General features: G+C 39.3%; 1 protein-coding gene across 1 annotated transcript; it reads right to left on the bottom strand.

Annotated features, from left to right (window-relative positions):
• Positions 1–1,774: 1,774 nt before the first annotated feature.
• Positions 1,775–25,594, bottom strand: LOC124167011 (mucin-5AC-like). The gene is made up of 3 exons (XM_046544776.1): positions 25,067–25,594; positions 23,461–23,547; positions 1,775–7,886 (listed from the first exon to the last, which is right to left on the bottom strand). The coding sequence occupies exons 1-3, from the start codon at positions 25,079–25,081 to the stop codon at positions 3,876–3,878; spliced, it is 4,113 nt and encodes a 1,370-aa protein (XP_046400732.1). The 5' UTR covers positions 25,082–25,594; the 3' UTR covers positions 1,775–3,875.
• Between the last annotated feature and the right edge of the window lie 1,166 nt (positions 25,595–26,760).

The following is a 26,760-nucleotide window of genomic DNA, read 5'->3' as shown; positions in this document are numbered from 1 at the left end:
ACCCTTAACCGTATTCTTAAGGTTGAGGCCCGTAATGGCACGACAGTGTGCTTTGGGTCTTTTGTGTTGAGGTGGCTGGATAGGCTTTGCTTCCGTCACCTAAGCTCCACCGGTGTTTGATTTTGACCATCAATTTTTGTTACCTCGGTGTTTAAATAAATGATCGCAATTATGGTCCTAGAGAGATGAGAAATATTCGAGAAAACCACTTGACACACTTGAAATTATTGTTCACGAATCAAAGTTCTCTTTAACTCCACTGTTATGGATTTAAAAAAAATCAAGCTCATTGCCTTTCTTAGAAGAATAACAATTTCCCGCTAACATTTCTTTTTTTATCCGCATTACCTACTGGAAAAATGTTTATTTGATGTGATAATGCACTAGTTTTAAATGTTGTTGATTATCACATTGCCTGAGTTTATCTGTGCACCTTTTCCTTATTTCTGAGGCATAAAAGTGCTCTGAAACAAATTTAACAAATCATAAGCGGCATTTAAAGCCAATTTGGCTAATAGATTTACACCTGCTTTAAGTAAGTTTTATCAACTTTAGATTATGTTTACTTAAAAATACTGGCGCAAGAAAAAATTGTCAATGATAAAATTTGAACGATTCCTGGTTTACATGCAGAACGTTATAAATTAAGATGTTAAAAATTATGGTCCTCAAAGTGCACAGGGAATTTTGTAATCGGGCTTTCTCGTGAGGGGCAAGGAAGCGATGTATATTTCACGAATTTGAATTATAAATAAAATAATTCATTTAACTTCCAATTTAGAATAACTAGTGAACGTATTCTGATGTAACTCAAAGAATGATACACTCTGAATGCCAGAAACCCTTGTTGGAGAACGGAAGCGGAGACTATTTCGCTCAATAACTTCTGCCTATCAACAACAAAATTATTCCTGCAAAAGTATTGAGGTATCATCTTCCTCTTCTTGTCAGTCAAAACAACTTCTGAATTGGAATTTGCGTGAAAGACACATGTTTAAATGGTATTTAGTTGAAAATTATGCAACGTATTCACGAATTCATTTTCTTCTGGGTGAAATATGAATTTGAAGGTGCGGAAATTAAATACAAGATATTGTGGCTGGATCTGGTGAAACAAGCAATGATACATGGGCACGTGCATTCACGACTTCTCGATGAAGTGTTTGTATTTATGAATATTCACTAGTTACATTCTAAGTTAGGCATCTAATCATAATCCTGCATGCAAGGAATTGTCTACTCACATTAAAGTATTATGTATTTGAGATTGATTCCTAGTGATTATTCCTATTAAAAAATACGTGCAAATGTTTTAAAATGTATGAATGTCAATAGTGGTAGTGCGTGAAATTCAATCCTAGGTAGCCAAACGGAAGCAAAACATTGTTATGATCCAAAAGGTATGATGAAGGATGGTTGATTCACATTGGCCAATTCAGGTCATTCCCTGAAACTATCAAGCACTTGGTAATGCATTGCATCGATTGCGAATGATATAGGTTGCTAGTGTCAAAAAATGTATTTAGAATATCTTTAAGTAATTTATTTTAAACGATACTTTTTTAAAGTTCGTAGATTTGAATTATATGATTTCCTGATAAACTATCTTCAATATCATAAGAGGATTACCTTGGTATTCTACGCTGTATTGTAGTCATCATTCATCTTTTTGTAAAGCCCTTCGCCGCTGATTACCACGTTCCAAGTTCCTTCGATTATTCCTGTTTTAGGGTTCAGCACATTAGCTGAAATAATAAATACATTTTTAACAATAGATTTTTCTATATTACAGTTTATTAATTAGAAATAAAAATACATGTACAATTTTCATACATAAACAGCTCTTTTTGTTGTTTCAAAGGCAGAGCTCACCTCCTTAGGGCAACATGCCGGCTCAGCCGAACGATTAATACCGCCCTAAATTCTTATAGACTCCAGGTCTTCGGCGTCTGACCGTCCTCCAAATGTCGGGGTAAGGATGTCACCACCAACGTATCTCTTACAACGGGAAAAGGGAATTGCGTTCGACCAAAGGATCTTCTTCGCCGCCCGAAGCAATCTATTCTCGCCGCTCTAAAATAGCCGGGTGACTGCTCAGTCTTCTACTTTTGACCCTAATCGCCTTAAAAGCGTGCGCAGGGTCGGTGCTTGTCATCGCATAGACGGAAATAGTGATGGTTCCACAGCTTCCTGTCACTATCGATTGTTTACTGGGAATGAATGGCATACAATAATTTTATTATCGGCTGCAGTCTTCCCCTAAAACATTTTCCCAGGATCTATAATTTAATTTGAGCCTCCCGAGAATGTATCACTCTCTATTCTTCTACTGTAGCCGTTTTTTTTGCACCCTCAGAATCGCATTTATATATGTAGAATGTTCGTGATAGCCAACATTTTTAAATTTCCCTTCGAAATATGCGCATAAAAATTCATGACGGCTTCTATCTTTGCCGAGTGCAAACTTATTTCATTCGTGTTATAAATTTATACTCGCAGATGCCTCTCTCCTCGTTTCGCATTTACTTACGTAGGCTTGAGCAATATTTGATGGGTATTTCATGATAGTTGATGAGTTCAAATTTTCAACTTTTATGCGGCTACATTCAATGTGTTGGTACAAATTTTTCTCCATGAATGAAGGTTGCATACAGTAAGCTTGCAGTAATGTTAAAATGAGGTAGTTGGAAGAAAGGACTGGTTCATATTTTTTTGCAATTTTTCTTTTCAGTTGAAATGTTGTTTCTTCCTTTTTACACCTCTTAGAATTATGATCGAAATTATGCACCTTTATGCATCCCTGGGCATTATTGACTTTAGTATTGACTCAAAAATTGATTTTCATGAATAATATTTATTTCCTTTTGCAGTAGCTGCTTCTATCGTATTTTTATACTTAGGAGTCTTTGAGATGCATAATTTAAACGTGGTCTACGATCTATGTCAAAATTCGAAAACTTTTGTATATTGTTTCTGGATTAGATCCCCTTTGGTTTATGAATTTTGACGGAAGTAGTTGTATATGTAAAGAATTTAGATTTACTTACGTTTTGATCACTAAGTGTGAGGCAATGCGCTATTTCGCGTATTTTTCTCATTATTTCTAATTGTGTTATCTTTTTTTCCTTGACAATCATCAACCAAAATTAAAAATTTTTGCACAAAAATATAGTAATTCAGTCATGTTGCTATATTTAATAGCATGAACTAAGAGAATGGATGAGAAGTTTATGACATTCGATATCTAGAAAGTACAAGGAAACATATGATTTGTTGACGTTTCCATGGTTACCTCAATTTTAATTGTCTGATTAGATGGGAAAAAAATATCTAGTTTTTTTTACGTCTGCTGGCATTAGTACGTGCAAGTCTGAAAATTTTGAACGCTCTGCTCACTGAACTCTTGCATGCTATATTATTGGAAAGTCCATTATCTCCAGGATAACTTTGCATTTAATTGGCAAAGTACCTTCTTCATACATATAATTTACTGTTCCTCTATCGTCATCATTTTACCCTGGTGGCATGGGACATGACATTGTTAGGGCACTCATCAAATCAATTTCTAAAGTCCACTTATGATTTCCTGAAATGTTTATGTATGCTTGCTGATTCAAAACACTGAGATTTAGGCAATAACTGAATTGAAACCTGAGTTTGTAATGGAGAACGTTCACGGATAGATCTATTTTACCTGTATTTCCATGTTCATTACAAGGCTCAAGCACGTGTTCCCATCGTTTTGTTGTACTTTATTGCTCATTAGGCTAACAGATTATGCATGCTGGATTTGCAAAATTGAGATGCAGAAAATTTTATGAAGGCCCACATTAATGGCTTGCCTGAATTGTGATCAAAGTCTCACTAGTGGTGTTCTATCGTAGGTTGATAGAATGAGAATAGTCTGTCTGAGATGGGATTAAAGGAGCCTTGAATCCATCGTACTCGATGCAGAGCTTTCGCGGCCTGTCTATCCTTATCCTGTCTCCGTACTTCAGCCCACCTTCTACCGCGCTACTTCCATCACTCACAGAACTTGCCCTGAAGGCTGAAGGGCGCTGCGCGGGCCTGAAATATCCCTGCTGCCTGAAGCTCCCCGGCCTAACCTTCACCGAACCACCCTTGATCACAACCTCTTCTCCTTCCTCATCCTCTTCTTCCGATGAAGACTCTTCTTGAACTATCTGCTTCACGTACCCTCTGTCCGCCGTCTTTCTCCCAGACGTTCTTATCTTTGTGATCTGCGTGACGCTGATAACGGAAGGCGTCGAGGATTCGTAGGAGTCTGACGAGGATGACGAGGAAGAGGTACGGTGACTACCCTTGCCCTTGTAAGATGAGGATCCCTTGACGGCGTACGGAACGTATTGCGGTACGGCGTAAGGCACTGGTACTGCCACCGGCCGGTCCACATAAAGCACGGATGGTGGGGATGGGTTAACGGCGAATGAGTGCTGTTGTTGACCACGTGCGGGTGGTGCGGGAGTTGAAGTCACCGTGTACACTTGTCCACCATTGTAATATTCCTCACCTCCGGTCTTCTCTTCCGTGGCTTCTTGGTAACTCTGCTGAACGGATCCAGTGTTATAGCTTTGCTGAGCCGATCCGCTGCTAAAGCTCTGTTGCTCCTTGTTCGCCTCCTGATTGCTTGAATAGTATTGATTTCCTTCCCCGCTCGTCTGCGTGTAAATCTGGTTTCCTACGCCACTTGGGTATACTTCTCGTTGTTGGTCGCTGGAAAACGATGGCCTAGCTGTTTTGACGAGGTGCGATAGGAATTGGTCGCTTCCAAATGGTCCGTGGGAAAAGGAGTACGATCCCTTGCCGCTTGATAATCCCTGTACTGTAGTCCCCGCTGATTGGGTGTATTCTTGGAAAGCTGATGATGTAGTTTCGTGGTTTTCCTCATTGTGGACTACCTCAACGCTAACTGTTGGTGGCCTGGTTGTTTCTGTGGAGTAAGATTCATCTGCGGAGAAGGGTTTCGGAGTCACGTCTATGGACTGAGTTGTTTCTACAGTCTTGTCTTCTGAATCAATGTTGGCTGCGGCGGTTGGAAAGAATACTTGCTGAAGCTCTTCGTCCAAAGTAGGCGATGTCGAATCAGTCGCAGGGGCTGTTAGAAGTGTTATGGGCTCAGTTCTTGTGTATTGGCAGGATCTGCATATTGAATTTGCGGGGAATGTGGAGTAGAAGGGAGTTATTGGCTCTGAAGAAGTGACTGGCTCTGATGTAGTTATTTCTTCATTAGGTGGACTAGGAGTTGTGCCCTCCTGATTACCGTTCGATTGACACCCTGATCCACTGCACTCTGATCTAGGGGGTTCGGATGTGAAAATTGCATTGATATCATCCGGTGACAGGGTTGGAGCTGGTGTTGTAACTTCTACTGCTGTCAGGGTTGAAGGTGTCGTGGGCCCATTGTTGCTATATTGACAAGATCTGCAGGGTTGCTTGGCCGGAAAAGTGGAATAATACGGTGAAATCGGAGCTGAGTCAGTAACTGGCGTTGGTGTTGTAACTTCTACAGCTGGTGGACTGGAAGGAGTGGAGGTGGGGAAAGCATAATCTGGGGCTAAGGTGGGACTAGCAGTAGGAGGGGGCAAAGTTGAAGATTCGATTATTGGCCGTTGTTTGCTTACAGATGTTGGAGTTTCTGCCACTACTATCGGCCTTCCAAAATTTTGATACTCATATCCTTCCTCCACAGCAAATTGAGGTCTCTCAGTGGTAACAATCTGTTGTTCTTCGTAACCTCCTCCCGACACCTGTACATTAATTCCCTGATATCCGTTTCCTGGAGTCTCAGTTTGTGATATTGACGGGTTATCCTGACTGTAATAACTTTCATCAACATGTGATTGGAAAGAAGTTGCGCCTTGCGGTTTAGAATTTAGCACCAGGGATGATGTACCACCGGAATCACCAATGTTAACGCCGGATGAAGATGATGAGGAAGACTGGGATGAAGATGACGAGGAAACTGATGATGAAGATAATCCCCCGGTGTAAACGTACTGTGGTGTTTCTTGATACTGTACTTGGAATCCTGGGTTATAAAACAAAGCCATTTGCTGAAAGTTGACTGGATATTGATAGCCTTGTTCTACGGCACCTCCGGACTCAACCTTTACGTTTGTGGTCCCCACTTGAGGTGTGTATGTTAAGCCGACGGACGGTCTTTCGTAAATGTAACCTCCGTTCTGACTAATCTCTTGTTGGGCGGTGGCTCCGCTTTCCTTTGATACCTGTTGCACCTCGTTGTAATTGTAACCACCCTCCTGATTTATTTCTTGCTGTAAGTTTGCTTCATTTTCTTTATTTGCTACGTTTACTTCCTCGTAGTTATATCCACCTTCTTGGCTGTATTCCTGTTGTGTGTTTATATCGATATTCTGGGCTGCCTCGTTTTCTCCACTAGAAGAGGAAAAGGAACTCGAAGAATAGCTAGCTCCACCTCCCTCGCTGTGACTAGATTGACTGTAATAGGCCTCCTCTCCCGACTGAAGAGTCGATTCTTGGTAGTTGAATCCACTTCCTGAGCCTGTAGCAGAGGCTGCAGCCAGTGCAGAGGCCGCCGCGGCTGCTGCAGCGGCAGCAGACTCCTTGATATGGCCTTTCTCTTGGGTGAAAAACTTAGGGGCGACCGTAGATGTTTCGAATTCAACACTTGCTTTGACTGGCGTTGCTGGGGTGCTCGATACATATGAAACAGCCGGCGTGGAAACTTCATAGTACACGGCCTCGTTGTTAGTTTTGATTTCGTGGAAACCTTCCTGGACCACTGGAATTGGAGCGGGGGTACTGGAGACGTAAAACGGTGTAGGAGTCGGGTTTCTGATGGCTACAACTTGTGGAACGTTTACGTGGAACGATGAAGCACCGTTGTATGCCCCTCCAACGGCCACGTTGCTCACTGCCGAGTAAGATGGTACTGCTGCTGGTAAGTACGTAGTTCCTGCCGGCACAACGTGTGCTGTTGCTACTGCTGGAGCGGCCGCATGGGAGGATACTGTTGATGAAACGTAGCTTGTCGCTGTCGGCGGTGCAGTATGAACTGGTAGGAGAGGTGCAATGAGCTTGGGAACCGTTGAAACGACTACGTTGGTGGATTTGACCGGAGCGGGAGGGGGAGATACCGTGGTTACCACGGGTGCAACGTGGGAAGTGACTACAGCAGGACCCGTGTGAATTGTTGGGGAACCATGGTGCACTATGACTGGAGATATGTGAGAGGTGACTGTAGGGGTCACCGCAGCTAATACTGTAGGCCTGGGAGTGGAGACCACTACTTGGGGACTGTAAGTGGGAACGGGCCTCACGAAAGACGCCGCTGCAGGAAGGACAACAGATGAAGATGCGCTGGAATAGACAGGAGGCCTGGGCGTGACCACCGGTATTACTCCGATGGGCTGGGCCGGCTTTTGTATTAGTACTGGCTTAGGGGGCTGAGGTGGAGCTGGTGGTGCCCCCACGGAAGCCAGGAGCTGGTCAGCGTCCGGCTTTTGGGGGTTTTCGGCAGCAAGTGCGGCCGCACCCGTCTGGGTCAGATCAGGCAGCGGATTGACCGATTGCGGCACGTGGACCCCGATGCTTTTGATTGCGGAGGCTCCACTGAACTCGCCTGTTGCGGCAGCGTTGGCCGTTGCGACCGCCTTATCTCCGAAGGCGAGTCTGGTGGAGTAGCCCCGGCCGCCGTAGGCGACCAGGACGGGGTGGAAACCCCAGTCATCGGCGTAGTAGGCGACCCTCTGCGCGCCGCTGTCCCCGGGCAGGCGGGAGTAGTACCCTCCAACGGCGAATATTCCCTTGCGGACTTCGGTGTGGCCCTGGGCGCCACCGTCGTGGTCCCTCACTTCGTAGTCGAAGGCGTAGTTCGGCGGACTCTAAGTTAGTGGAAGAGAAAGTGCATTAGCCTTTATTTTATTTACCATGCATTTTCTGTAAATCGTGAAACAACATTAACTTGCCAATCGCATTCTTTTCTTTATATTTTTTAAATTCCTTGAGCACTCTCTAAACTATTAGGAGGCCAAATGTTTTCCACGACCACGAAAAAAATGTTTTATTTATTTGTGAACCATCATATTAAATTGCACATCATAGTAAATAAGCGGCAGAGAGCAGTACCATTATTTACTAACTATAACGTTACATTTGCGCGCAAACCTAATTGCAATGCGTGTTTTGCGGGTGAGGAGGATCAAAAGGGTTATTATATCCTCCACGTCTCGGGAACATTTTGGTTAGTAGTAATTTCTGCGATATCGTTTTCTTTGAACTTGCTATATATTTTGTTATTCGAATAAAAAATTAGTCATTTTATGTTGGTTCTCCTAGACACGAATTGCGCCTCCATTCAGGCTTGAAGCTTCTTTCATTAATGTATGCGAGTGCGTTTTCGGATATCCCCCATATTATTTTAATTTCTGCAAGTAATGACGAATCAAAATAACAGGTTTCATAATTGAAATCTGACATGAAAAAAGATAATCTGCATGGAAAATTAGTCCCTACTTGCAGATTCTCTGGCGGAATAATCCAGATCAGAGGCTGAGAGTCAACGTTAATGATAATTATTTGCTAGTGCCTTGTTGGCATTGATGCAAAATGTAAATCTTGATTATGGAAGATAAGGAAAATTATATTTAAACTTGAGTATTTTAGGTAAATAGTTTTTGTTACCAATTCCTTTTATTTTGATATCATTTTCATTTCCAGCCATGAAATTTTATTATGTTATTTTTACATTTTATCTCATTTTCGACATAATGCCGTGTTTAAACTCTCATTGCGTTTTACTCGAAGTCTACGTTTGAAAAACAGAGGTCGTGATAGAGGTAGAGCTCAATTTGGGCGAAGCCATATGAGTACGAAATTCACAAATACAGGGTAAGTAGAGCAATTAATTTTGTCTCGGACTGTGAAGATATTTAGGAGTTTTCAAAGGCATCGCCCGAAATTCAACCGAAACTCCTTGTAAAATAGCCCAATTGTCTTCCTACGAGAACTCTGTGTTGCAGAATTTTGGTGCCTGTAGGCATATTAAAATGTTGCCTTTACTGTAATATAATGCGTATTTTTATGTGGTACTGAGTATGCCTCTCTTCTATGACAAGCACTATCCAAAAGTGAAAAACGATACCGTGACCTTTCCTCCTTAAGCCTAGTTTTTTCTCTACTCAATAGGCATATGGATTGTCGATGCTTAACCACTTGTATGTTAAATGACTACGATAAATTTGCGTTAAACCGGGGCATGGGAATTGTGTTTCGTGGACTATTTTGGTTTTACCTCTGGTTTTACATCCAATGCGGAATTCCATAACTACCTAAAACTTAGTATCCCGTTACTTTTACGTATGCCTACGTATTAATACGTAGGCATAAGTGAAAGTAACGGGATACTAAGTTAACGAGATATTAAGTAAGATACAATGGGTTAATGCCCGCTAAATTAATTTTAAAAGCAGTTAAATAAATGAAAAAATAATAAGCAGTCGAATTTTCTTCTTATTTAATACCAACGATGCGGTTGGTAATATTTCATTGAGAGTCGTTTTGCTTTTAAATGCTCTGATCGAAACGAGAAGACGCAAGAAAGTGAGGCTTGATGATAAAGGGAATGTGGAGTTTCTATTACTCAAGTGCTGCAAAAGGCGTGTTCGTATTGGAGTGGATATCAAAGCGTCCCTTTTTTGGAGATGAATCTTCGTATGACGTATGTAGGTACCTTTTATTTAATATGCTTGGAAAAAACGAAGGATTATTTTTTCATTGCTCCACAGTCGCGTGAATTTTCAATCTTCACCTCTCTTTTCCATTTGGCTATCCCTTTATTCACATCAATAGTCTCTATCCTTTCATAAGAGACGAAATATTTATCAGAGACACTATATGACCTTGCTTAGTATAAATATGGATGAATACGATATATCGGGTCACGGCTGGCCGAACCTCGTGCCTCGGTGACCGCATTAAATATTCATTCTGAATGCTTACCTGGCGTGAGCTGGAGCATTGTGTGGTCTGTAAGAGTACCTTGTCCATCGCCCCAATAAATGCGACTATTTAATTACAATGTTGAGATACAAGCATTAGGTACGAAGGTTTCATTTGAAAAATTATTTAGTTCGACTGTAGAAATTTTGTGTCAATAATCCATTCGGAATGTTGACTGTGAAACGCGATTTGCCAAAGCTGTGCTGAATTCACAAAGAAAATGTCTTGAATATAAAACATTTAAATTTCATTTCCCACCAAAAGTATCGTTTGAAATGACTAAAAAGTATAAGTAAACACAAAGTGCACCATCATTAAGTAGGGGTTGAGAAGTCATAAATTGTATTAGTCATTGAGAGAGCCACAATCTACTTTAGGTGGACATTGGAAGATAATTTTATTGACAGTTCTATGAATTGGAATCGGCAACAACGATAATTTGCGAGACCGTGAAAGACAGGATGAGTATAGGTTAGTCTTACGTAATATATGGTGTCGGAAAATTATGAGGGAAGATGACATCACAGGCAGGAAAGGAAATAGCGAAGGTAGATGTAGGGTGAGGCTAGTATTCGATCACTAGGTATTTTGGTAAATGGTTAAGGAAATGCCTTATGCGTCAAAAATGACCTGTAAATTATAATTTTGACCGGAGAAATTATGTATCTGCCTATTCATTCGCTATGAAGGTCTAAATGAAACGATACAGGATTTTATGTCTCAAATCTCAAACGCTTTGCCTATGTTTATTATAATTTTCCCTAAGGTATTGAGAGGCAATAAGTCAATGCCAGATTGTATTCTCTTCATAGTTATTATTTTTACATATTAAAATAAACAGTTGCAATTTTCCACGACATGTAAATTTATTCCGACATAGATTTCGATGTAATTACATCAACTTGATGATGATGTAGTTACATCGAAGCCTAGGTCGGATTAAATTTTATAATCGTGTAAAATTGCAATTTTTTATTTCAATGTGGACAAATTCCACTCTATCACGCTTGGACCTTCGGATTTTATTACTTTTACCGCTGATTACCTTGTTACTTCACGTTGGTGTTTAAGCCATAAATGTCTTGACTTGTGAGGTCAGTAATTTTCTTCAATGAAATTACACGATCAGCATGTGCAATCAAAAGCTTTCCGAATTTTTTCTCTTGTGTAATTTAAGAAAAATTAAAAGTTTCTCTTTGAAGTTACAGCTGTTCTTTTACCGTGATGTGTTGGCGTGAGTAATGAGGGAAAGGGCGACACGTGGATTGTGCATTATTCCTTAAATCCGTTACGGCCAATGCTCTCGAGGGCCACGTAAAAGCCTTTAAATTTGAAAGTTGGCGGATTCGAGTTTTGAAAGGCTTGATCCAAGGAACTCCGTGGCTCTTTCAATATGACTGTGCGTTAAAAATCTATATCACCTAAAAGCGCTCCTTGCCCAACGTACAATCATTTTAATTACATTCGCTCTTTATACATCAAGCTATCTGTCAATACTGTGATGGAATTTTACTCCCGCTCATGGCGAGAAATCATAACAGCGATCAAGGAAGTTGAGGGTGCAAAGAATTGGGGAATAAATCCATTTTAAAATAACGACTTTTCGGTCTAGAAAGTCATGCTAACCATTGTGTATCTGAATTTATCTTGTATCCATATTTATCATTATTATTAGAGGGACGTATTTTATAAAAAATTACATAGGTCTTTCTTCGTACAGAATTAATTATTCACATTAAAATTCGAATATTAGTAAATATTTATGATGGTAGCTATATCGAATAGAAATAAGTTAGCAATTTAATGACGTAGTCACCTGTAGGCTGGAAGTCTCAGCATTCAATTTGGAATCCATAGTGACGAATTCTGCAGTTATCATCACCCCACACCATGTATGTTAGTTACACATACGTAAACAGGATATAAGTGTCGCAATCCGGTATCTTAACATGTTTACTCTATATTTTGGTTCAGATCAAGATGATGAGGGTATAAAAAATTTATGACGAGGAAATATAGGTGAAAAATGTATTTAGTTCACGCCGTACCTCACTTATCAGGGTTACTACTGAATTGTAAACTCTTCATACAAGATCCGTCCAAAGGGAAGGGGTATTTCGGTTGGGTCTTTGCGGGCCCCGGATAAGGCCCAGGGTAAGTGTGAATAGAATTAGGCCGTAAAGTTCAGTGCGCTATAAATCTAACAGTTCACTTAGTTAATGGGTGATCTTGATATTACTGGTTACGTGCGGCTATTAATATCGAATGTTTCACGTAAATCTCTCTAGTGCCTTTGAGTATTTAATTTTTATTTAATTTTATTTTTTTATGCATAATTTTATTTGTAAAATTTCGTTTCAGTGGTGTCACGCAGCCCATACATGTGAATTGTTGAGATCGCCGAGTAACGTTTTGAGCACCTGCCGAATTATGGAAGGAGGTAATGGTGGTAATTTAAAATTAGCTATTACAAGCTGCATGAAAGAGCTAACTATGAAAGCGATGGATGAATTGAAACTTGCGCACAAGAACAAATCTACTAGGAATGAAGTATATACAGTTAGCATTTGATGTTTGAAAATGTTAGTTTTCTTGAAGAATAAAGGAAGGAGGAAATGATATCAGTAGCTAAGCCATATATTTCATTTTACTTCACTTCAATTGATCACGTTAAGTGGGAGTTGAAAAGGTTTCTTGCATTGTTTTCATTGCAAAGACTGTTATGACTTAATCTCACAATCAGCCAAACTTAATTGTAGATAAGTTTAAGTGAAGAATTAATCAAATATCTGCTTGAAAATAAAATGTATTCATTAGCAGTTTTTTCCTGATAAGGATTACCTAAATCTAAAACACCGAGATCGTGCTAGATAAATTTGACAAGTCATGATTTAAAAGGAGAACGGAAGTTAAAAAGGATTAAATTAGTCTTCACGTGTCTTAGCTCAATATTGCTGACGCATCCAAATAATTGTTATTAACTATCTGAAGTAAGTAAACTAAGTTAATAAATATCTAAAGTACGATTTTTTAAAATCCCGATACATTAACTATCCGGTATTTCAGCAAATAAAAAGTGATAAAGGCATAGGTATTGCATATGTACATCGAAATTTAGGAGCCCATGGTCGATTTTGATAGTTGGGGAAGAGATTGCAACTAGCCTCTTTTCTTAGTGTGTTTTCCTCGAATATCTCTTGACCTGCTTGAAAGTAAATTGCTCACTCAGTGTTATAATTAAATCGGAAAATTCGTTTATTCGGAAAATTGAGTTTAGAGTTTACCATAATATACCAAACATAATCAAAATAATTCAAAGATGTATCGTAATTTTATTCATTTTGGTTATGCAGATGCTTGATTATTACGCGAAGATTATATTCATTTAGAATAATGATTTGATGATGAATGATTTGGAAATGAATTCAGGACATTTTCCTGCTAGGTCATCAATTTACTATTGAACTATTATCAAAAGTATAACTCAAACCCCGAGGATCTTTCAGTCATTTCGTCCTCCTGATACACACCATAAATTATTAGAAAAAGAAGGTGCGCGTTGACCCTTATTGAAACTTGTAACGGCCAGCAATTTCATGCAACATGCAACGTAAAAGCAACTGAAATGGAAAGTTAGTGGGCGTCGACATGAGGGGGTGAAAGGTGAAAGTCCTCAAATGTTCAAATACAGGATTATATTCGATATCCCTGTACCCGAAAAAGCGATTTCTTTGCACTCTTACGGGGTCTTTCAGACCAACGCTTATGCACTGCAGAAGTGTGGGTTGAAGACAATGTTGGCTCTTGGCATATATTGGTTTTATTTAGCTAAGTAAGTTTCTATCTGCTAAGAAATATTTACAGCAACAGTTAGTTGCTGTAATTATTTCTAGTGAAATGAACAAGTGAATATAATTCTTAACCACAGTGATATTAGAAAGCTTCCTTATTTAGCTCATATCCATAAAGTATTCTTCAGGAGGATTTTTCAATGGATGTTTGTCGCGGTATGATGAGGAAATTGCAAAAAACGAGCTCAACTTAAGGAAAAATATTGGTATTGCCTCTTCTCTATTTGTGGGTGTGAAATTCAGTAATCAGGATATGACGATGGGTAAATACTGCAACTCTCGATGATGTTTAAGGTCAAAGTCATAGAAATCATTGTCAAGGTGTGGGATTAAATGATATCGCTTTTCAATGTATAGTCAGGATTGAATATTGATTAAAAAATTCTTCAAAATTTTGCTTATACTTTTGAGGAGATTGGTATTTTTATGTTTTAGAAAAAAAACTATTTATTTTTGGGATCTTAACAATAGAAAATCTCGTAACGTCGAAGTTTGTAAATTGATATCATGATTGGTGAGAGAAGAAAGGGCTATAGAAGAAAGGCTGTCAAGAAAAGGCTAGCACCACAGTGTAGCTATCGAGTGGGGAGTCATTGAACCAAGCTTAAGAGTGAGACCGAAAGACGCTAGTGCAAGGATTAGAGAAAAAAGTACCATGTTAAAAAGTTATGGCGTAGTTTACCTTACGGAAATATTTTAACAGCGTCAGCAGCGTTTATTCACAGTATTCGAGTTTCAAAGAAAACTGAAAACAGTCGCTTCTTTGAAATTTTCGTCACTTTTACATTCCTGCATCTAGAACATCCTATCCAAAGTTAGCCAACAAATTTTTTTCAAATTCACATCTTCAACAAGCCTGGTTTATTTTGCATCGTTTTATTTACAGCCACCTTGAGTTTCACGCAATTCCTCTGAAAACGAAACTTGACGAAGGGAATGAAGTGTGAAACTCCTTAGCGGATGTCGATTCCCCCCTCGAGCCTTCTCACTGTCAAGCGGTTTGACTATCCATTCTGCCCAGTAGAATCGACGTGAGACAAGCGGTGCAGCTAAATATTAGAACATCCAAATCTCACTGTAGTTAAAGGTTATAATTCTTCGGATATTATATCGGTAACAAACTGTAGTTGGAATTATTTCTTGAAAGAAAGAAACTAATACCGAAAAAAATTAAATTGCCACTAGTCAACATTGTCACTAACCCACTTTTTTCAGTGTATCAGCGTGCTGTCAGCTTTGGAATACTGCTATAGGTTTCGTGGTTAAAATTCCAGGTGAATCCTCGATGTACGAGGTGGCCCAGGGATAGGAACTGGCCTCTTATTATGTAATCTTTGTATGGATTACCTAGTCGAGGGTGAGCTCTACCCTCACCTACCCAATGCAACCTACAAATTAAATCACACTTAGAAGAGGCAAACTTTGAATAAAAATTTCTGCTTTCATTTATCATATCTCCGATTTCAAACCGTGTTGTGGTTTTCATGTCTTCTTCCAATGTTTCAGCGAGTAACTCGCTCATCCTCATTAGGAGTCGAGGAATTCAATCTGATGTAAAGGACCTCAGAGTAAAGTTTTTTAGAAGTCTTTATATTCTTGGTACGTAAATATATGATCAAATAAATGTGCAACAAAAATAATACAAAAAATACAGAATCCGATTGAACATAGGAAGGAAAAATCTACGCATTGGAGGATTTGGTCTCGATACCACGAGTACTACGATAAAGGATTCTACAGTCGGCCACTAAATGTGTCCTCACCCACTACGCATTTTAATTGGCTGGCATAAATCACCATTCGCGTCGCTGACGGTAGAGGACTCCGAATATCAGGAGGGAGATAAATTATTACTAGGGCTTCCATCCACAACTAATATTTTTGATGGTACAATCTATCGAATGCATAGGTTTCAATATTATTCATAGCGGGTGAAAGTACAAAAAGTGTAAGTCAACGGATCGCTCTGTGCATGGGGACCGCTTAGAGGGGCCCAACTCCATTCCACTGAAGGATGATATCTGTTGCCACTTCGGTCGCATTTTAATCGGTGTTCACAAATGTCCGCGGCGCGGTGGTAAGTGCAATTCGATCCACTTTTTTCCCAATATTTTGGAGTGTATCGTTTGCGATTGCGAGGAATGGCGTTGAGATTTTATGAATTTGATAGATCACATCATCATGAATATAAATTGCTATAATACCCCTAATCAGTGGCGGTTCTAATGGGTGGGAGGGGTAGGGGCCTCCCCTTTGGGTATCCAATTTACACTAGATAGAATTGGACCCCCAATATTACTGGCCCCCCCTTTACCCTATTCTGGATCCGCCACTGCCCCTAATTATACCTTATTTCCTCGTGAAGCTCGGATCTCGGATAGTGACACGATTGGCGACTTTTGTAAACCCATGTAATTGTACGTGACAATATATTAAGTAGCCAAGTTGAGGATCCTTTTTTGTAATAGTCGTGGCTCTTGAGTCCGTTACTACGCTGCGGCAAGTTTTGGAAACCGATTAAAGTGATCCCATAGCGACAACATACAGTGAGTGAAAAAAGTATTCGGACGGTAGGTACTTGTTCCAGGTACTATGACTATATTGTCTCCGTTCCACTTGTTCTTCGGATTCAACGTGAGTCTTGTATTACTATTTACTGCTCCGGTAAAGGTTTACAAATTGAAAGAACGAGAATTTGTTGCTACTTTGCTATAAATTGAGTCAATATTAAGCAAAAATTTCGCGCGCTAAAAGTATTCGTACACACGGTGCACATCGATCAGGCGTTTACCGGAGCCCACCGCTGCAATTGCTGTCCAGCTGTGGGCGCTAATACTTCCCCTTGGCTGTGGTGAGGTGAAACGCATCTTATACCAAACGGCGACCTGAAGTGTTGACAGGCATGGGACGAAAGGCAACTGAGACGACTGAAGCTGAGCGAAAGCTCATTACTAGGTACTATAGTCAATGAAAGTCACTTAATCAAAAAGCTCGACTTATCGGACGACCTAGGTCAACTGTGTACGACATGGTAAAGCGATTCGGGAACCCGAAATGTGTTGAAGCAAAACGGGTACCACAGCCTAGTAGCAAGGAGGATGCTGTGGATCAGCGTGGTCAATCGCAAGAGGTAGATAGATTTCGCGCGGAACATCGATCTGAGCCTTAAGAATAGAGGGATCGCGTGATTTCCAATGACGAGAGCAACATATTCTGATCAGATGGTCATTAAATGATGTGGCGTCAGAACAATACTGACCTTGATACCGAGAACTTTAAAGCAACATTGAAACATGGGATTGGTTCTGTGTTGTTGTGGGGATGCATGGGCTCTTCTGGAGTGGGTAATTTGCACTTTGTGGAAGTGATCATGGATGAAAAGATGTATGGCGTCGTACTTAAGCAAAATGTTTACTTCAATTTAAGTTAAAACTTAGAAGATTGGACTGAGAAATAAATATATATTTCGACAGGACAATGGTTGCAAACGCGCCGCTAAGAAAACAAAGCTGTGGATCGTGTGTAACACATTCAAAGAATTGAACACCTCTCCACAATCACCAGACCTCTAATAAATAGCGCATGTTTGGAGTATTATGGAGACAAAAATAAGGGAATGTCATATAAGACCTGAAGACTTTTTTGCGAGAAGAATGGACCAAATACCTCCTATTGTCACATAAAAATCGTTCCATTCAATACCTAATTGCCTTCAGGCAGTCCTGAAAACCAAAAGGAATGCCGCAAAATACTAGGTATTGCGTAAAGTGTTCCAACTAACTTCATTTAATAAGAAAAAATTCAGGTGTCCGAATACTTTTTGTACGACGCATTTGAAGTTATTTTTCAATTTTCTATAAAGTTTCGAAAGTTTATTATTTGTTGCTGTTGCTGCAGTGTAATCATAAATAAATAGTGACCATAGTGCACACTGAGAATCATTTAAAGCCAGAATCATAAGCGAACACAGAGAAAATGAAAAGTTTTAACTTGAAAGAAGAACTGTCCGAATGCATTTTACACTCACTGTAAGTAAACCCTCTACGGGACGGACTGGGTAGCATTATTGCAGGGGACCGTAGTCCTCCTCTTTGTAGTCCCTTTGCCCGGTAGATATCCTCTGGACAAGTCACCTACCTACGCCCACGCAGATGAATTTTCCGTCCTTGGGCCAGGCACGAGGAAAGCACGTAACCTGTCTCCTCGAACGCACACATCTCGCGGTCTTCTGACCCACTTTAACCCCTCACACCTGCCCAACGGGACGGTCTGCGGGCTGACTTCGGACGCCAAAGTGGTCGTATCCCCTTCACGCAGACATTATACTACACCGCGAGAGTCAAAGTACACCGACGTCGAGTGCACTCGAGTTGCATCCGCGCTGCACGCCACATCGTGGGCCTTCCATCGCCGAAAAGTAAAACTGAGCGGGCAACCTTGGCACGGCGAGCGGTCTGCTCTGCGGTCGAACAGGAGGCGGAAAACTGCATTGAGAGAAGGAGCGCTGTGTCTCACGGGGATTCGATTAGGGAGATAGACAAACCGCGCCTTTCGATAGGGAGAGTGCCCGCAGGTACATCGACACCAGCGAAAGAGTTTCACACATCAACCCATTCAAGTTTCAGGCCGGTAACTTTCGTTTTCAGAGGCCATTACGTGGCATACAAGTGCACTGGCTGAAATGGCAAGGGTGCAGACGTCAAAGTGGCTGATTTTGGATGTTTTTTTCTAATGTCTAAAATACGAAACAACAAAAAACAGAAGTTATGAATATTTTTGGCGAAAAAAAGCTAAATTATTAAACATGGTAAATGAAGAAAACTTTTTGTGTGGTATGGTATAGTATTTGCTAGAGGTGATCGACAACTGAGCGCACCATGTGGGAAGGGTATGAAAGGGAGGGTGGAGGGAGACCCGGCTTCGCCATTAGTATGGTATTAACGGATGGCCACGGCTTAACGTCCCATCCGACGGACGGAGTATTGCGCTTGAACTATCTTCAAGCTCAAATTCAAGCAAGGAAAGGACGGTCTCTGAAAATTCCCTGCAACCAGATTAGGATTTGAACCCGAGGCCAAGGAATGGGTAGCCAATACTCGAGCCACCACACCAACCCAATCCCAACTTTGTACTCAATGTATCCCGCGATAGAAGTTGCCTCCGCTTACAAAATGACGCTTAGCTGTCGAAATTGATCGGGGAACGATACAAATTTGTTTTATTTACCTTGTTTAATGCTTTATAAAGTATCGCCGTCATCCATTAATTTAAGATGAATTTTGCTCTGCCTAATCCAAGGGCTGGATTCCTCGATTCCCAAATAGACATCAAAATATTTGTAGTGATTTGATGTTGGCAATGACAAAAATCTTCCTAACCTGTGCAAGACTCATGAAAGTCATTCGCGACAGTATATCTATAATATCTAGCGAATACCATACCTAAAGCTATCCGTGAGTATATATTCCTATCATGACGATTTTATTACATGATTCCATCCATTGGCGTTACTAGGAATGTGTTTGGGGGAATGGGATGGTCTAGGGTGGCGACCACCTCAGGAAACGGGGGGTCCGGGAAAAAAATGGTATGTCCGTTTTACATTATTTTGGTGCTAACATTTTTTATCGAAGCAGATGAAGCTATATTAAATGTCAAAACTATGCAATAGTTTAAAATATTTTTTTTCTCTAAAGCTTTGGGAGGGGGATCTATCCCCTCCCATAGTTTCGCCTCTGGTTCTACCGTTATTCAGAAATTTCTAGCCAATTCTAAATGAGTTGTTATTCGAACCCGCCGCATGAGTGGCGGTAAAATTCAAATGAAATGCCATGAGCAAAAAATACTCTAAACCGGGAATTGAACTGGGGACTGTTGGATAATACTAAACTAACTAATCGATGCAAATAAGCTGATATATTGATGAGGTACCATCCTCACTTTTAGTTTTACGGCCTGCCAGAGCGAATTTGATTTTGCGGGTATGCATTGACCAACAGAAATACCGGTCATATTTAATTGAGTCTGCTCCTTCATATAACAATGTTGCCTTGGTGATTATTTATATCCTTATTCTGTTCTGGCCTTTCTATCGGGTGTCAAGTTTATTTGGAAATTCAGTAAAGGAGAAACTGCAATTATCCGTGATCGGCAAGGAAATAGCCGTACTGACTAATGGGCAAGGATGGATGGCTTGAGGAAATTTATATTAACCCTTACGTTCCGCGAAACTAATTTCTCGAAAGGATTGCATATATTTCGTAGATTTAGTTATCTGTAACAGCTCCGGATGACTTGTACCCCAATAAAAAGATAGTAAATACGGATATCTGGATTTTTATTTGGAACATTCACTCTAATGAATGGTAGTTAAGTACTGAGGATAGTAAATTTTAAAGGGACGGGGAAAACTATGCATGGTAATTGGTGATATCGTATGCTTCCATCATAGCGTTTCGTGATTCCTCTATAGTGACACAACTAGTTTCACTACCATTATGCTTAAAAGTTACAGCCTCACGTGTTTATGCTACCCAAGTGGTTATCATGTATACTAAGGTTTCCGACCACTAAATTATTCATTAAAAGCGATGGAATAATTTTTATAGTAGGTCATAATGCACCTGCTTAGTATGTGAAAGTGATATAAAATATGCTTTTATTTTACATGTTTAAATTTTTAGAGAGAAATAACGTCCTTCACATTTTATTAAAAATGCAAAACAGAAAATTTTAACTGAGTGAGGGGAAATCATTCGTTTTTTTTATCGCTTTTTTTCTTAAGCACGTCCTTTTCGTGTTCCTTGGGTGACAAGTAAAAAATGTTTATTTTTTTAATCTCTTTAAATCTAAGGTATTTCTATTGTTAAAGTGCATGGAATACAAATGTTCGTTTGACATTAATATATGAGTTCAATTTGATGATCGTAGAAGATGAGATAACTTGCAATTTAATGCCTGTGCTTTATTTAGTATCCGTTTTGAGGTATTCTTGGTGGAAAGAGGTAGGAAAATAAACTCGATGTAATGCAGATATACTATTTGCTAATCGGGAAATTATTATGCATTCTTGTTATGAAATCATTACCGGAAAAATAGGATATTTTCAGAAAAAAAACTGCTAATAGCCTCTAGATTACTCGTAATTTGGAGGCAGCTATTTCCTTTTTTACATAAAAAAATCGTCTCTTGGAGCGCACAATAAAACATGCTAATAGTGGTTAGAATAATTTAATCAAAGCAGATGAATAAGTGAATTTAATCAATAAATAGTTACCCTTAGGGAATCACCCGCTTTATCCAGGGTGAACATAGCTGATTTGTCTTTTCCATTTGCCTACTTTAAACCCATCCTAAAAACGCAAATGCAAGGCAACTTTGATCAGAATAGTTCCCAGTTTTGTATTTTAACTATTCAAAATATTCTTTAGAATATACATACATACAAAGTTTCTATGGAATGATAAGTGACTACAGAGATAATTCTCTTTGCACAACGTTATTTCCTCATGGCAAAATTTCTGGTTTAACCGCACGTACAAAAATAATGAAGGCGTGCGTGAGGTTAAATCGTCGGTTTAATATTTTAAATGACCATTGCTGCTACATTGGGCTCGAGTTATAAATGTTAGTCGTATTAATTTCTTCGAGGGAAATTTTACTGTTGCATTAAGTATACAAGGTATTCCTTTCACCACTTGATACATTGAGAATGAACCGGAGTTATCCCTTTGATGATGGATGGAGTCATCCTATTTCATCGAACCTGATCCGTGAGGACCACTCTCGTCCGCCTGATTCATAGTGAACTTTCACATACATTGCGTAACGTCAACCACTGGGTATACCCCCGAGGGCGAATCATGCATCACTTTCTCGCACGCCTTTTATGACGGCTATTCCGTTCGCGTTAATTTGATCATTCAAGCGAATGCAGGTAATGATTTAAGAAATTAGTCTCCAGTTCTGACTAGCATTTACGGCAGTAACTGCCATGTGTCATAGGGCACCGTTTTTGTGTTCGTAGAGAACATCTCTTACTTGATGAAGTGACTTGCATTTTCTAAAATTTTTTTCACTGATTCCTGAGTTAAATTCTTCGGTGTTCATAGAGTTTTCGACGAGCAAAACGGTCTCTTACGGGGTTTATACAATTGCTCTACCTTTTGCGTGGAAGCTTTTCTGAAGAAACTTCGATGTTGTATTTTGTGAAAATTCTCTTGCGAATTCCAATACGATGAAAAGGGAGAAAGGCCCAATATAATTCCATTGAAAACATTTATTTATTTTAGAAAAAAAATGCAAACATAAATAGCAATTTCAAATTTTAAAATGGCATCAGTAATATATTCCCTATGAGATTATGAAGGCCTCCATCAATATAATATTAAAAATTGTACAAAATATGGAAATGAACTTTCAATTTTTCCTATCCCTGTGTTTTTATTGTGATATTAATTTCGTTCGGCTGTATTTTGACATCATAGAATTCAGTTTCCAAGTGATTGAGAATTCAAATGCACCGGACTTCACAGAAATTGAAACTTAATTCCTAAAAATGTTTAAAGAAACTACTTTATATTTACCACAGAGTTTTTTTTATTACCACGACCTATTTCAATAACGTCATCTCATTTTTAAAATCAGTTTTTGATCCTCTAGGAGACGATAGGCTTTTGTAAATTATTACTAAGCCAGTACGTAAAACTGTACTTGTCTCAGGCATGTTTAAATTATTTTCCATGTTAAAATTTGAATGAAAATCAAGGTATCAATTACTTTTACGATACTTAAACTTCACGAACCTTATCGCCTTCAGCCATCAACTGAATCTCATTTATTTGCAGTTACATTTAATTCAAAATTCGTCCTTCGTCTTTTTAATTACATCTCGAAATTCTGCCCCGATGAAATACAGCTGTTCTTGTTTGATTCCACTTTTTTTTTTTACCTTTTCAGGTAGGTACTACCGGTTTGGGCTGTTATGTCGTCTTCAGATAAATGCAAATATCCAAGGATGATATTGGTCTCCAAGGATGCCATAACAGCCGAAACCAGTATCTGCGTAGAGAAAGGAGACAGGTACTCAAGTGGCACTCTCACTTCCACGGGAATGCTGCATGTATTTCATATTAATCCGTTTAAAGAACGAGTCTTTATTAAAAGTTCCATGTTCACATTAGCTAAAAATTTAGGCATAATATAGTTTCTAAAGCAAATCCTGTACCTTGCGTAAATTCTTAGTTAGTGGGGATGGTGACGACAATATACATATAGTCTGCGAGTTTATCTTATGGGAACACGAATTCATGCTTAAATAAATAGATGACGATTGTAAATTCCGCGCAACTAATAATTTGTGAAATCCCCGACTGGCGTCAACATATACGTAATATTGTGCGAAAGATATCACCGCGGCTAGTCCCAGTATACATTAAAATATACGCACAATTTACTTTGAGAGTGAATAAATTAAAATTAGTTCGGAATTTAGTGTGCTTTGATCTATTTACTGAAAAATGGACAATAATGATGCTTGTAGCTCTCCTCCGTTCTCCTATAATATCCACAGAAATATTTTAAAAGTTAAAACCGAAGAAATACTCACCTCATCGTGAACCGGCGGCTTTTCGACGTACCCGGGTGGCTTCAGTGCTTGGCATGCAGTCACTAATGCGGTGACCGCCAAAAGTACCTGAAAAATGTAGAAAAATAAAAGGGAAGTCATTTTGTTTCCAATTTAATTTTTCAATTTTCCCTTGTTCCTTTCCTTTTTTTTGCAACTGTCGATTAATTAGTTTTATTGTTTTTTGGCTCCTTCAGTAGACATAAAGCATCTAACAATTTTAAGAAGTCAGTTTGTCAAAGATGGTCTTTGAAATTATTTTTGACAATTTAAATTATGAATAAAAATTGAAGCAGCAGTTGCTTTAATGATAAAGCAACTATTATATTAAATAATTGAAGTGAGGGCATGATGTCATATTTTCAACGGAATCTAGAGTATCCGCGCGTAAAATGTTAATTAATGCTGCAGCAAAATGTAAAAGGATTGCAAATATCCATTTCGATATTCTTCCCCAAATTATTCTTCCACGAAATGAAGTCTCAACATTATTGTGACTACTTTTATGAAAAAAAACGATACCTCCACCAGGATAATGTAATTCCTATGTCTGTTTTTTACATGATTAGTAAAAAAGACGATTATAATGATCAATTTGAAAAGAAGTGAGTGGAGAAATTTGCAAACCCAATTTTAGGATGGTCAATTTATCATAATGATGACGACTTTATCACGAATGTTATTGAAATTGAGCACGTGACTTTGCGTTGGTCCTAAAATTTATGAACAAATATAGTGCTCTTAGGCAAATTATCTTCAGCTGAAATTCATCATGTAAATCTATCAAGTTTTCTCGGATACACGATGTATTCAATTAATGATTGAAGGCAGTTATTTTTTTACCGTTTTATTGCATTTCGTGCTATTTTTATATATTAGGTTGTGCTTTTTATATTCTAATTTTTTTCATAGTCTAATGGCGAAGTTAATCGGCAAAATCAAATTAGTTGAGATAATTTCTAATAAACTGAAAAAATATTTGTTGGATTACATTACACTGCGGGATAGTCTTATAGAAATTTTATACTAGTAGCCAAGAATGTTTCATTTTTGGGAACCATTAACTGTTGGGAAGTTAGAATTTTGTTACCGTAGCCAAAAAGATAATATGCGCAGGTGTATTTAAAACATTGACGAAAAGTAGAAAAAAACGTATTGCAAGACGAGGATTTAATTTTGGCAGCGGCTAATGGGCAATATTACATGTTAATATGAAGCAAAATCCATACGTGATCCTTCGTGATCGCATTTAAATTTTAGTGCCCTATCTAACTTTATGGCACTATGGTTATATGGTTAATGCTATACATTGCGCATATTGCTATACATTATAGCGTGTAATGCCGAATGTAGCCTTTTCGAGTCGTTTTGAATCACTGAGCACATTTCGCTCGGGATCTCGTTTGGTTAGCACACTTGACACTGAAACGGCCGGATCATTTCTTTGCGGACTTCGAAACCGAACCAAAGAGGATTTATCCAGTGGACACGCCGCTTGAGCTGGAATGATGGTCCAGTTTTTCCACAAGGTCGCCGTGCGTCAACTGTTAGCCGTCCGCGGGACCGGGGCGGGCCGGTTCTGCATTACCTTGAGGTTGGCCATGTCTCGGCGCCGACGGCGGACGCCAAGTACTCCGGCGGAGAAGCAGCTCTGCAGAAGTCCCGATTGACGATGGAGGAGGCGAGAAACACCTCGAAACTAGTCCCGTATCCAGGCTATGGGTCCACACTGACGAAAAAACTTCCCTTTCGCCGGGAGAAGGAGCGAAGTTCGTTTCACGAGCAGATCCACCACCGTCCGAAGACCGAATCACATTTCCGCGTCCTCCACTCGGATCCTTTCCCTTTTCTTCGCCAGACAACTCCTTTTCCCCTCACACAGTCCACCCCTCCAGCTCTCTTCTCTTTCCCCCACAACCCCCACCCGCGTTTCACTTCGCAAGAACTCGCCCTTCTCCAACTGCTCTTCTTCTTTTTTTTATTTTTTTTGCCAACCCTACAACAGAAATTAAAATTCGTGATGCAAGCTGCTTGTTTTCACTTTCGGAGACTTTAAAGCCTGGAGGATCTTTTATTCCGATTATTCCCCGCCGGAGACTTCAACGCCCGCGCTCACTTGCCGTTGCTCGAGAATCCAGCGATTTCGGAGCTCCAGAATGCTTTTATAGGCCGCACCCCCGCTCCCCGCTCTTCTGCTGTTTTCACTGTTCCCCCTACCTTCCCCGCCCCACGAACCCCATACTCTCCTTCCCTTATGGTCGCTTCGGCACTCACACCTGTTTCTCCTTGGGTTCGTCTGCAGCACTCATCCCACTGTATCTTGGTCCTCTCCGCTTGACCATAAGCTCCATTGCAACCCTTCCCCCATCCAGTCTCTAACAGCGATTTTTTTATTAGATGACCACTTATTGGGGTGGGGAAGGTGTTTGACCATGTTAGTGTTAGTAAATTAACATGTATACCTGTATGTTTGTGCAAGGAAATATTGAGCCAGTAGCATATTAGAGATGATTTTGAATCATCTAGAGCTTAAAAATTAAAAATTGAGTTTCTCATTGAAAATGGCATAAAATACCTTCATTAATTAGTGTTCCTATATTTATTTCATATAATTGAACTTGTCTCTTTACACATACTTTTCATGAAAGCGCTATGTGAAGTGTGGCGTTTATGAAAGACTAACTTTTCCCCCCAATATTTCTTTTTTTTTACCTCAATCCTTCGAGTCATTTTTGTGTGTACGTCAATGAATAGGGACCATCGTCCAATCTACATACATAGATCGCAATATCAATTTATAACTAAAAGCAGAAAGAATATTTTAGTTATTTGTCTGAATATTATCACATATTATTATTATATATCATATTATTATAATATCACTTGTATAGACCGGTCTGTTTTCCTGTCACATCAGCTGTTTAAAACTTACCTTATTATCTTATTATTTCAAATGGTCGGTGTGGAACCTATTTTTATAACATGTATTAAATACGAATAATTTATCCAAGTATTTTCTTTGAGATTAAAAAAAATGTTTTTGGTAAGGGTAACTTTTGGCTAGGCTTTACTTTATGTACCGTGAGAATTTCAAAGTGAATACTATAGTTTTGAACAATAAATACCTCTGAAGACAAGACAAAAAGAACTGATCGCGTGAAAGTGATGCATCCTCCTTAGTAAAATTGTGAAAGAGAGTGAAAATAACCTTTTAAAAGTGCTGATATAGCTAAAAATTAGCCCAAAATATCTGAGCACACCGTCCGAGGCATCTTAGTTCCC

This window comes from Ischnura elegans, chromosome 10 (assembly GCF_921293095.1).
Source record: "Ischnura elegans chromosome 10, ioIscEleg1.1, whole genome shotgun sequence".
In the NCBI taxonomy this organism is placed as follows: Eukaryota; Metazoa; Arthropoda; class Insecta; order Odonata; family Coenagrionidae; genus Ischnura; species Ischnura elegans.
The sequence above is the reverse complement of the archived record's forward strand: the minus strand, read 5'-3'. Positions and strand labels throughout refer to the sequence as shown.

Bases quoted from the DNA above. Each gene is read 5' to 3' on its own strand.
- LOC124167011 (XM_046544776.1), bottom strand. The intron at 7,887-23,460 runs GTGAGTATTTCT...CCACTAACTTAG, and splicing joins AGCCGCCGGTTCACGATGAG to AGTCCGCCGAACTACGCCTT.